General features: G+C 40.7%; 1 protein-coding gene across 5 annotated transcripts; it reads right to left on the bottom strand.

The window, feature by feature from the left end:
- Positions 1 to 513: 513 nt before the first annotated feature.
- sppl2a (signal peptide peptidase like 2A) lies at positions 514 to 12,327 on the bottom strand. 5 transcript variants are annotated; one of them, XM_084357915.1, is made up of 17 exons: positions 12,128 to 12,327; positions 11,016 to 11,126; positions 10,164 to 10,343; positions 9,664 to 9,753; positions 9,396 to 9,529; positions 9,020 to 9,174; positions 8,832 to 8,928; positions 8,408 to 8,509; positions 7,298 to 7,379; positions 6,888 to 6,962; positions 6,481 to 6,537; positions 5,798 to 5,851; positions 3,824 to 3,923; positions 3,516 to 3,596; positions 3,084 to 3,273; positions 1,734 to 1,767; positions 514 to 1,038 (listed from the first exon to the last, which is right to left on the bottom strand). In XM_084357915.1, the coding sequence occupies exons 1-17, from the start codon at positions 12,179 to 12,181 to the stop codon at positions 1,015 to 1,017; spliced, it is 1,620 nt and encodes a 539-aa protein (XP_084214041.1). In that variant the 5' UTR covers positions 12,182 to 12,327; the 3' UTR covers positions 514 to 1,014. The 5 variants fall into 5 exon arrangements, with proteins under 5 accessions (XP_084214041.1, XP_084214042.1, XP_084214045.1 ...); XM_084357916.1 differs by having other exon boundaries at positions 3,113 to 3,273; XM_084357919.1 differs by lacking the exon at positions 12,128 to 12,327 and adding an exon at positions 11,627 to 11,986.
- Between the last annotated feature and the right edge of the window lie 952 nt (positions 12,328 to 13,279).

Here is a 13,279-nt window from a genome sequence, read left to right as displayed (position 1 = left end):
CAAATGAGTGGTTCAACAACATATTGTAAACCCACTGATGGGAACCATAACTCTCAAAGATGTCTGATTTTTATGAGTGCTAGTTGGACTGTGTTCATACTGGACTGCTCCTCATCAGGACTATAAAGGTCTTTATCATTTTACATCCCACATGACATTTATTAAAATGGGGTGCTCTCTGAGTCTTAAAAAGGAAAGACATGAATGCTGATCAGACACCATTCGAGAGCACTTACACTTCTCAACTCAGAGACAGCATTGTACCAGCTCCGCTCCATCCTCCTCACGCTGGCAACTTCCTTTGTTGCAGAATAATTTTAAGAGTTTATTGATTAATGCTTGGTGCTGTCTGGACCCAGAACATAAAATACACCTCGAGTCCTTTACAAACCTTGTCTTTCCTCTCATACACTTAATAATAGCTGTATGGATTTTCACCGTTTCTCTAGAGATGAGCTGATTCGACCAAATTATCTGTGTGGAAGTTTCAGCAAGGCAAGAAATACACACAAGAACAATAGATAGAAGTTCTTTTTAATATAAGGCAATGAAAGAAATCACATCATACAAACAGGTTACACAGAAACCCCAAAACAGTTATCAAAAATGTATCAATTGTGTGGCTACCAGTAATTAAAACCCAAACCCCACCCCTGATGAAACAACTGTCAGGCTAAATGTTATAAAGTGCTTTTTTATTTTGCTCGTCACCAAGGCAAAGTCAGTTTTCTGAACATGAACTGAACAGACCCTTCAGGCACTAAACAAGCGTTTCGATCATTTAAAACATCTCCGTTCCACCTACATAATATTAATTATCCATCATCTAACCACCATTCACAGCAGGCAAATGAACCCATACTCTTTAGAGAATCTGCTGATCAATAACATGTGTTCCCTCGGTTTGCAAATGTCATATTAAAATGTAAAAAAAAAAAAAAGAAGAAAAAAAAAAAAGACAGCATCCAGCAGTTGGGTCCATTGTCAACACTGTAAGTCAGCATTTCTCTCCATCTATGGCGCAGTCAGTTCTTCCCTCTAAAGAAAAAAGGAAACAAAAAGTTAGATATTCAATTTAACGTGTTGGTTCACCATTTACCAGTGATAGATGAAGGGAGATTGGTTAAGCGTACTGCACATACAACAGCAGACAAGCGACACGCTTTACGAATACAAAACCACAAACATAACGCATCCCAACGTCCATGCCACAGCTCTCACAGGTAAACTGCAAGCAACAACATGCAGAGGGCAACGTGAACATGTTGGTGACTGCATGAAGGATGGAGTGATACGAGTAGTTCCCGTTGCTTGGAAAAAGACGGATGAGTGGAGAAAGAGAATGATAACACAAACTGCAGAAATAAAGAGATGATGTTAATGCTATTCCAGGGCCATGGCTTTAACACGAGTGCACTTTGAAGTGAAGCTGAGAAGCTCTTCTGACGTGTAAAAGGATTATGGTCTATCATATAGAGACACCTAGTGGTCAGTTAATGCAAAACACTGTACTGTCCAAACTAAGGTCCTCCCCAAGATCTTTGTATTTCAAAAAGGTATAACATCTTGGAATAACACACTGACCCTGGAAATCAAGGGTTAAAATCAAAAGACAACAGAAAAAAGGGGACAACAAGAAGCTGGTGAGAAAAGATAAGGCACTGCAGTAAGCAACACTGTAAAATGGCAGGAAAGATGAAGGGGAGGGGGGTCTGAGTCTGAGGGAGTCACACCTGGCAGCAAAGGTTCCCTGGATGAGTCCAAGACCTGGTGAAGATGAAGCAGGTTAGAATTACATCCGTTCCCTGCTCTTTCTCGTCTCTCGCATACGTACACACGAATGTTCACAAATCAATACACGTCCAAGCTAATCTATAACCTCAGGGTGGGAAATGTTAGGGTCGTAAAAGGTATTTTCGCAAATCTAAAGCAGACCGTGTTGGGTCAGTTTCCTAACGTCCAAGCTGCCTTTGATTCAGTTTGTGCCAGTTCAGTATGTAAGTTTACAGAGATGTGAAAAAACACTAGAACCTGCTGAAGTGTGCTGAAACTACATGATGTGCAGCTACAATTACGTGACTTCGACTGTGATGGATTATCAGTGTCCAAGGACATTTCACGTCAGGGCAAGTTAATCTTTATACAGCACAAGTAATACTTGTTACCAATGACTGGCTGGAAAATGTGAAAAGAATCTGAAATTTTAAAGACTGATTTGAAAAAGGAGCAGAACAGTCATGCATTGTTTTCAATTTATGCTTCAACAAAAAAGGTTTTTAAAGTTGTCTCCACAGCAACCAGAGACCCCCAGTGTATTTCAGTCTCCTTTAGTGAAGAGTAATCTGCACAGACAACTGTTTAAATCACACAAATATCTTGCTGTTTATGTTTGTAACTTATTAACATATACTTTGATTGATTATCTCCCAGCCTGTCTGTGAGAAACAGATTCCCCTCACTCACTAGAGCAGGGTGGGAAATAAAATCGACGAATCAATAAATACAAAACACTGTTGATTTCAAAATAAAATTTGAAAATAAATCAGAAATTGTGAGCGCAGATTCTACTCCACGTTACAAAAGAAAAACGTATCCGACTTGTGCTGTGGACCCTGCAGTTCACCTAAGATTTCATTAAGAGTTCAACTGCATTCAAATCCCCTTCATGTTGCCATTCAATTCATGAACGAAATGCTTCGCAGGAGACTCGGGTTGGCCTGGTGCGACCTCCATCCTCTCAGTTAACTTACATTATTTTGCTGAACAGGAAAGATTCATTTTTATTATGCTATTTAAAATATCCTCCAGTGACTAGCTATGAGCATTTGTCTTGGCAAAACCGTCGTGGGTGCTTCAGTCTTTGGATATATAGTGCTGTGCCGACTTTAGTTTCATGAACTGGTGGTGAAAAACTTATGTAACAGAAGGCAGAAACAAAAAGTGTGACGTTCTTTAGAAATGTACTGAAACCTGTTTGAAAGCACAGAGGAAACTCCCAACACAGCTATCAAATACCTATACTGTGCCAAACCGGTTTATGCCCCTGTAAAGCACTTTGAGTTGTGCTATACAAATAAACTTGCCTTGCATTGCCTTTAGAAGCACCTCTCACCTCATAGGTGGTTCCTGCCCAGAACTGCCTCATCTCTCCCCTGCACCCAGCCACCACGGCGGAGGTTATCAGGGTGAATGGCACCAGGTAGAGCAGGGCAGGTTGGCCCATCCCTGACAGCAGCATCACGGCAAATGTCATTATCATTCCCAGCAGATAGGCTACAGGGAATGAGAGAGGTGGACAAAAACAAAACAGAAAGAGTTATATGAATACAGGGAATATATACAAAACATCATACATATGCAACATTAAAATGGAGAGTATTTTAAAATATAAAGAAAAAATGGTGAAATACTGTGCACCTACTCCTACAGTTTTAACAATACTATAACACTCACTACATGTTTTTCAAGGCGTTACTACGTATGAATAAGAAAATCACAGTTAAACAGTGATGTACCTATGCAGCAGCTGACGAAGTAGATCTTCTTCCTGCTGTTGATCCAAACATCAAACCTGCTGCAGTAGGCCACCAGGAGACCTGTTGAACCAATGAGGATGCAAAGGGTGAGTGACACACCACACTGAAAATGCTGCCATTTCATAATGCTGCTTTTGTTTAACATAGTTGAGGAATATTTAAAACATAAAGAAAGCAAAACATAACTTATATTACACACACGTCATGTGCTTAAGTGTTGATACACTGTGGTTAAACTGAGTGGCGACCAGCTGCAACAACTGATGGTGCCACTTCAACATCCTCACCTGGAACGATGATATCTCCATAACCAAGAATGGAGAACTGCATCCCGCACAGGTTCTGAGCCCAAGCTGAGAACCGGGGGACACGCATCACCACTGGCAGCTGAGGAAATACAACATTTTATACATTAAGTGTGACAGCACAATTGTCATGTTGTGGGCAACCACATACAGTGAAATGTAGACTCTTTACTTCACATCCATTTGTCAAAGCAGACATTAATGTATACTGCCTTAGAATCTCTAGCTGTAATGTCCAAATGCCACCTCATCTACACAGTGGCTATCCCAATTTGACACAATATGAGGCAGTTGATGCACAAATTCAGATGGTCTGAAGCTACAAATTACTGGAGGCAATTCACACAAGAGAGACACTCTCAATGTCTTGCTGCTCTCATAATTAATATGATACCAGGAGATTTTTTTTCAGTCAGGGTGTCACCGACACCGATGAACAAGTTCCGTTCTCAGACTTTTCGGTGCTTTCTTGAGGTGTAATTAGCGGTATTTATTCAGCCACAGAAGTTTGAAATCAGTTTCGTTTTTACTCTGAGCGTTACTCAAGACTGTAAAAACAAACTGCTGTTTCCACAAATGCTCACGAACACTACTAAAATCCAAGAACATAAGCTCTGCTGCAGGAGGAATCTGGGGAGAAACACTATCCTATAAGCTGTCCTGCAATGGCTTAACATTCCTCACTGAATCCTCTGGGCACCTCTAACTGCCCAGCAAAAAAACTGGCAGTATTCATGCTAAAACAATGTTTTACTGAAATGGAATATAAATACTTTCCTACACACAAACACAAAATGGAGCACCCTGAAGGCCAAATCCATTAATAAGATGAAAACACTGCTCATAACTGATTCAGCTGAAGCAGAACTGCAATGTTCAAACTCAAGTGACTTATCAGAGCACACCACCTGACAGTCATGTGAGAGTCTTGGTGTTTTGTTTCTTTCCCTGACTTCACATTTCATTTTTTTTTTTTTTTAAAGGATTAGGAAAACCATTCATCAGTACCTTGTTCTCAAGGTTATAGCGACAGAAAAAGAAAATGTAATGAACAACATAGATACACAGGAACTAGATGGGGGCCACAAAAAATAAGAGGTACAAAAACAACTGGTTCAGTAGATAATTATATACAGTATATTATTTTAGTTAAGATAATGTATTTTACTTATCACTACAGGAAGGCATTTTTTTTTTACTTGTCTGAATGTTTTGTGTTTTGATGTATATGATATATATCGTTATTGTGATATGAGACTATATATCATCTTTGATTTTGGAAATTGTTATATCGTGATATGGCATAACTGTTGTTTTTTCCTGGTTTTACAGGCTGCATTACAGTAAAGTGATAACATTTTCTGAGCTTACCAGACCAACATAGTCATTATATCCACTTTACCGATGATTATTTGTCAGAAATTCTACGTAATCTCTACAATACTGTTGTAACATCGAAAATGCAGAAGGGCCTACAATATACAAAAATATTGTGATGTTTGAATTTGTCGCCCCGTCCTACCATTAATGAAGTGCTTTTGAGGAGGGTTAAATATATCAATGTTTAAATCTGATTCTGCAGTAGCCCAGAACAGACAAACCAGTCGCTGGTACTGGAGAGGGCCTTTCGCTTTTAAAGTGGCCACCATGGGGGAAGGTGAGCTGAGGGTTGATTAGTTGGTTGCAGTCTGCAACCACAACGCTAGATGCCACTAAATCCTACACTGGACCTTAAACCAAGTTTAAACAAGTCCATGTGTGTCTATATAGAAGAGTAAACAAAACAAAGGCACAATACAAACATCCTCTTCATATTTTTATCGCATATTTATCTGAGATAAGTATAAAAGCGGGACTCTATCTAAGACCAAACAACTACAACCCCAATCCCTTCACACACACCTAAGGATGTAGCATTGAAAAAAGGAGTGGATGGGTAAACAAGTCAAGCCTTACTTTCTCAGAGGGAGTCTGGGGTTCAGCAGGGACCTCCACCGTGTTACCTTGCGTCTACGACAGAGCCCACCCAACCCCAGCGCACAGTTAGTCAATCAGTCCATCATTCCCCTCAGGGCATCAACAACAAGCAATGCAAATCAGCCAGGATGTTAATAAAAGCCAGGACAAACTTAACAGGGAATTCCACCAAGCTTTGCTTTGAACTCGTTCAGGACTTCTGTGAAAAACTCCTGCACTCCTTTTCAAATCAAAAACTGCTGCACACTGCTCCTCTTGAACGCAAATTTACTCCTCAGATCAATTTATTCACAGAGCAACATGCAAGTCTCCAGTCACCTCATAAAGTAACAATTTTCTTCAAATGTCTTGAACTATATTACCCACAGAAAAAAAAAAATCCTAGGATAGTATAAAGTGGCTTACAGGAAGTGTTTTAACAGTTATGTTTCTCAGGTATAAAAGCAATAATTTCCTTGTCATAATTCTAGATATTAAAAATAGTATAAAGAAGAGGCTGTCCTTAATGTTGTTTCTTCAACTATACCAAATCTTAAAACTCACAAAAACAGTGAAACAAGTGAATGTGGAATCTGCTACTAGGGCAAATATTTTGAAAATGCCTTGAAAGACAATTTGGTGGAGTTCCCCTTCAAGGTGGGTTGTAAAGCAGAGAGACTTACCTTCTCTCCAGATGCATCCGGGCCCAGGGCAACCTGCACCATAATGCTTACTCCATTCTGTTGACCGAGAAAGAGAAGCCAAGCTTTTATATCATGTTTCCTGTCAGTTTGTAAAAATGCACTGTGCACGATACTGCAACACCAGAGCTGCAAAAACATCTCTTATTGTACGATATTGGATGTCTCTGTGTACACTTCGAGTTGCAAATAAAAACTTGATTTTTGATTAGTGTGGATTAATAAAATATGTTCACTGGATGCCACAACACTTTAAACTTTCGGGCAACAAAGGGTCGGACATAAAAGCAGGAAATACTGATATCAGCAACAGTTAGGTATGTGGAACCATATCGTTACAGCCATCACAAAAACAAATAAAACAAGTAAATAAATACATATACCCATACCTTTGTGAAGAAAGGAGTGATGAAGACAAAGAAGACATCATACACAAGCAGGAGAGTCAGCAGAATCACGCAGATCTATAAGATCATGGAAGAAAATTCAAAGCTGAAGAAAAATATATTTGAACAACGTTTTATCAAAATTACATTCGTTGCAATAACAGTAAATGTACAGAGGTCTCTCTCGTTGATGCAAGAGAAACCTAGATCTGGTTCAATGGGGCAGTGTGTGATATACTAATGGCAGAGGACCATAAATATATAAAAATGTAGACTTAAAGAAATATAATAATGACAGCACAAGTAGTCCTTATGCCTGACAAAACAAGAGAAAGGAGCCCTTGTTTAGACAAAGACACAATAGTGAATGGAGTGAGTGTGATTCTCAAAGGAGAGTGACTGTGCAGTGGTACCTTGAAGTTGGACAGTGAGATGGTCTTCATGAAGTTGAGGCAGAAAGCAATGCCAAGGAGGTCCTGCAGGATCCAGATCCATCTACAAGAACACAAGAAGATCTATTACCTTGTATTTCAACTTAAGCATTTGCTTTTCACTTTTATGAGAGCAGTCTCTTCCCACTTAAGGATAGAGCAAAGTTTAAAAATGTTCTTGCCATTACATTGCAAGAACCTTTGGCCTCTTATATTTTCACATTCATAAACTCAGACTAAGCGGTCTGAAAAAGACCATAAAAACAACACAAACAGGTTATGTTCAGGATGTTGTGACAGGGAGGCTGAGAATACCATGTACTATTCTTGGAACACTGACCAACCTCTAAATATAATTGCACAGTGCAGTGCAGAGACAGCTGCATACAGAGACACTTAAGCTGTAACAACGTCAGTGAGTGATTTTATTATTCAAGACGATCCATTTATCATTTTGAAAATACTTTAACTGACACTAAAGAGGTCATTTATGTCTGACAATACAGCACCGTGGCACCATTAAGAAATAGTGTCCTTCGTACCAGGTACAATGGTGACGGGAACAAAAAGCCCACCTTTCTGGTTTACAATTGGAGATAAACATGTAACACAGGGCAACATTCTTTGGCTGTATTGCGATTCATAGTTTCATATTATTCATTCATATGGCAACAATATTGTAGAGATGACACAATGAAATTTTATCACGGCAAATAATCATCAGTAATGTGGATATAAGTGGGTAAAGGTAAGTACTGGACAAGTGGCACAGTCTGATAAGCTCTACTTTACTGGAATGCAGCCTTTAAAACCAGGAAATAAGACAATATGTAGTATCTTATCATGATAGCGATACCATAATGATATATTGCCCAGCCCTAATGTAACACCACTGCAGAAGGCTGGTAACACTAACTTGAATGTCAAAGGCACTGCTGCTGCCAAGTGGCTGTTTACCAGATTATCATAAACCATAAGCACTTCCTGCTTCACCACCGAAGTGGCAGAACCACTGTGGCAGCCATGTCAGGGTGTGAAAGTGAAACAGACAGAAGGATTGCGGCTGTGTGTTTATGTGTCCTCTCACAGTACCTGTCTTCATTCCTGTAGACTCCCCAAATCACAGCAATGGTAATGCACACAGCAGCCAGTATGATAGACCTCACTGAAAGGTTCAAATTTCGGACAGAGAAGCTAGACAGAGACAGAGACACAGACATTTAAATAAACAAATGCTTTCAGCAGTTGAGGCTCATCTGCCAGGATGTATGATTCACAGACAGACATGTTAGGAGAAGGAAGTAACACACAGAGCTCTGTTTCACATCCATCTTGTTTAGATGTAAAATAAAGAGACTATGTTTGTTTTGATACCAGTTAAAGAAGTAAAACATTCACACATATTTACTTATATTGAGCTGTTCATCAGGTAGCATTGATACACATCAGCTCTGTTTAGATTTACCCAACACAAGTGGAATATGTGTGTGCAGCTGTGACAGAGTGATGCTCATACCTCAAAGTGCCGCAACCAATTTTTTCCATCACTGCATCTAGACAGCTGAACAGTGCAGAGGCAGATGCCAGGCAGAATATGGCAATAATGACGTAAACTGGGTGAAAAAAAAAAAAATACAGATCACATCAACAAAACACCAGATGTTATGACTTCATCATAGTGCTGCTTTGTTTTGTCTCACTCACCAAGGACATTATAGAAGAAGTACATGAGGACCAGCATCCCACACATCAGGGCGACGAAGATAACTACTTTGAGAGGAGAGTAGAGGAAAAGCTCTCCGCTGTCAGCTTTGCTGTCTCCCCCTCCTCCCCCGTCTGCACCCCCATTCAACCGGTCCCTACCGCACAGACAGAAAAACATTATTTTGGTTTGTATTTCAAGCCAATTGTTTACTATGCTGTACAATTTAATGCAATGAATAACACAATAAATTAGACCTTTGGGAAAGTATTGCTCGTTCACAATGCATTCTATCAAAACTAAATGTTCTTCTAACATCTGCTCTAGTTTGACTGTATAAAAATGTACAAATACAGCTCTGTATGTACATTATCTCACCTCTCGCATGCTCCACTCCAGAAGCCGCCCAAGGCGACTGTGACAATCGCAATCAGTAGCATGACTGCAATGCTTGGATCAAGCCTTGATTGAGGCGGAGCATACAGCTTCACTTCCATATTTTCGCCAAACACCTGAGGAGACACACAAAGATTCAATATTTAATGAGCAACTTTGCATCGGGTTTTAGTTTCTTCGTCCGATCAACCTTTACAAAAGAGCCGGTACGTAACAAGAATTCAGTAGCAGAGAGAAAAGACTGTCTGACCTTCTGTGCTTCCAGGAAGTCCCTGTACCTCATGAGAGCAAGAGGAATGTGGACCTTTGCATACTCAGAGGCATTGGCTGATGGAGTGATCTGAAGTAAGACAAAAGAGATATTAATATATGCAGATGATTTGCCTTTTCTACAGTTAGACTTTTGGTGAGTCGTTTTATGCATGGTATACTGTCAAAAAAGTATGTAAAAGATGACACAGTGACATGATGACGGAAACTAGAACATCTGTTTTACACAGCGAATACATATATTTAGATGGAAACTCCATCTGTACCACTTGTGTGTCACTTCCTTATTTCTGTATCACTTCTGCATGCAGATCTTACATGGTGCATTGCTACATGCTGACACAAGTGTTATGATCGAGAACAACAAAAAATAATAGGTTCTGCATTGGAGTTAGTTAAAAATGTAAAAAAACCTGAAAAAGGAAAATATCAAGTCACACCTCAACCTCAACAAAATACAGATTTATGTAAATGTCCCACCAATGATTTGTTGCTGGCAAGGAGCAAAGCTGTTGCACCGAGGCTCTGAGCCACGAGAGCTTTCTGGCTGAAATCACAGTCCCCCCTCATCACCACCAACGCTTTGCCCTTGACATCTGGAAAGGGCGTCGAGTTGCTACACAGCGTAGTGAAGGTCATATTCACCAGCGGGTACTGCAACTGGAAAAGTAAGGACGATAATTTTTTTAACAATCAGGACAGGAGAAATATTTCCGATAATTTTCCTGTCATAAGTTCGGGAAACATAGGAGAAATCAAACAGTAAACATAATAAAGTCAACTGTAAGTATGAATGAATTCATCTTAATACCATTTAACTGATTCTTAGTCAACCAAACAGAGACATGTTCCTATTGGTGATCAGTACCTATATAGGCTGACACGACTAATAAGACAGGGTCTGATCTGAAGCTTGCGAATTACTCTCAGCTGAACTGGGGCAGTAACACTCTTTGCCTTTCAATGATGGTTAAGGTTTTTTTATTGGGGATTTTGAAGCCGCCCATTAAAACCAGAGAGCTCTCACAGTGCACACAGTGAGAGATCCTCCAGTCTGACTCTTCAGAGAGAGTCCCTTTTAGAGTACAGTTTATCCCACGCCAACTGTATTGCACACACATTGTTGTGAAACCACGCTGTTAGACATACTAAAGTCGTGAAATAAGAGTTTCGATGATGATTAAAGAGGCTGATTTTTGTCTCCCTAAGTGAGTCATTGGTTGTAGGAGATACCGTTTACAAACCCAGGTCAGGTTAGGACAGCTATTGTTATGGTTCTTCATATCAGGAGAGGTAGAATAGTGCTTAAAATGTTTGGAAAAAAAAACTTACAGCAGCATCAAGGCTTTGTGACAGGGGGGTCCAGGAGTGATTGTGGACAATGCAGTACTCCCTCTCTGTGTTTTCATTTGAAATGTGCAGGATCGCCTCTTGGCAGTTTATCTGTTGGGAAAGAAATGTTATTCTGTATAAAAGGTCGACACAAACTTTAAAAAAAAAAAACTTGAAAGTGTTGAATAAAATATCTTATATCTTTAACATACTATGCTGAATAAAGGTGCTGACCCGACGTACAACTTATACACGCTGCAGCCCAGTGGGCGTGTACTGGGTGCTTTGAATGTCAAAAATCATTCAAATTAAACCACACGTTGATGTTGTTCACCTGCTTACATGTCATGTCGATAAAGATGCAATTATGTGTAATTGTGTGTGACTCATAAAACAGACATTGCCTTTATTTTTTACACTTTATAGTCACTGATTTTAAAGTATTTTAGAGTTGATGTTTCTATCAACATCTTTACACTGAAACATTGAAATATAGCCATTAAAAGGCTGTCACGTCACGGAACAGCTTTCTCACAGTTTTAATTGCAAGTGGTGGCTTTCACACCACCGTAACTTCCCCCAGTGATCATCTCTGCCCCTTTCTGACCTACATCACGTTAACTCTTCCTTGTTGGTGACGTATGCGAGGACCGTCTGGGAAATCACCCTCCATAACCTCAAAGTAGCCTAAAAATAGGTGTCGACAGTCTCTGCGTGAGTTGTACTTTAAACGTCAGCTTATTAAAACTGACATTTAGCGACATTAACGCCGTTAGGTGACATTAAAGCGGCGCAAAAAAAAAAACACTGTTTTCTAGCTTTAAACCGCACGAGCGGAGGCTAACTGAACAGACGTTAAAGCTAACGCTAGCTTTACGGGGCAGCACGTCATTTGTCTCGTCGAGTACAGGACAACGCTGAGCTTCCTATACATAAATTAAACCCCAGCGTGTCGACGACATACTAAAAAATACGATTCAGACAGTTAAAAGTAGTCACAAGTGGCGGTGTTTCATCCGAGGGTGAGCTCAGCTATCGGGGGGGGGGGGCCGCTCGGCAGCAGCTAACGCACACAACGGTTGAGTTTCTGTCATTAACGTCCGTAAACTCACCTGCGATGCCAAGAAGACGACCGACAAAATGACGACTGTGACAGCTCCGTCCATCTCGGTACCATTCGTTGTTTCGCAGAGGCTGAAGGCATCAACATTTATTGACTGCTGTGTGGCACGGAGACGCTCTCGGTTCACACTCGTATCTTCATCGCTGTTGTTGTGGCTGCTCCGCCGCTGCCAGGTACTTCCTGTATTGGCTCGTGACACATGACACGACGCCGGCCCACCGCTTTCTGTTTCACCGCGTGGCGTCTCAAACAGAGTATTAATTATTGAATTAATAAAAGTAGTAAAATCACAATGTACGCGTAATAATGTAGTGGAACGGTAAAAGTAAACGCTTTTATTGCACATGGTCACCAGTCATGATACTGTAAGTGGGCCTGCTGGTGCTGCTGGCATTAACTTTGGCTCAGCATCACAGTGACACCCTGATCATTTGTTCCTTGGATGGAAGTTTTCAGCTTTGAAATTGGATCCTTCTTTCTTTCCTCTCCATCACCCTCCTCCTGACTTCTCACTGCACTTCTTCTTTGGCTGATTTCCTTCGCTCCTCTTCATCCTCCTCCTACCTCCTGTCTTCTCCCTACTTTTTGTTTCTCTCGCCTCCTATCTATCCTGTACTCTCCTCCCTCCTCCTCTTTCTGTTTCCACTGTGTCTTGTCCAAATAGAGACTCTGTGGTTGTCAATACCATAGCACAAGCACACATTGGTGCCGCAGCTACTTGAGCTTGGCTGAGGATCTGGGCCGGCTGTAGCTCAGGAGAAAGAGCGGGTCATCCAGTAATGGAAAGGTCGCTGGCTTGAATCCCTGACTCCCCCGGCTGCATGTTGAAGTATCCTTGAGAAAGATACTGAACCCAGAATTGCTCCTGATGAGCAGTTGGCACCTTGCATGCAGCCTCTGCTGTCAGTATATGAATGTGTAAATGCTGTAAAGCGCTTTGAGCGGTCAGTAGACTGGAAAAGGGCTGACGAAATGCAAGTCCATTTAGTCTTGCTTGGGTCTGCTCCTGAGGTCTGCAACTAAGGCACTGTCAGTGCAGATTCCTCGTGACTTTGTTGGTATGTGTCATCCAGGTATTACCAGGGTTCCCATTCCTTCTTAAACATCAAATTCAGGCACTTTTCAAGGACTTTCCAGGCTG

The sequence above is a fragment of the Pagrus pagrus genome, assembly GCF_965226575.1.
Source record: "Pagrus pagrus genome assembly, chromosome: 1".
Taxonomy (NCBI): Eukaryota; Metazoa; Chordata; class Actinopteri; order Spariformes; family Sparidae; genus Pagrus; species Pagrus pagrus.
The sequence above is the reverse complement of the archived record's forward strand: the minus strand, read 5'-3'. Positions and strand labels throughout refer to the sequence as shown.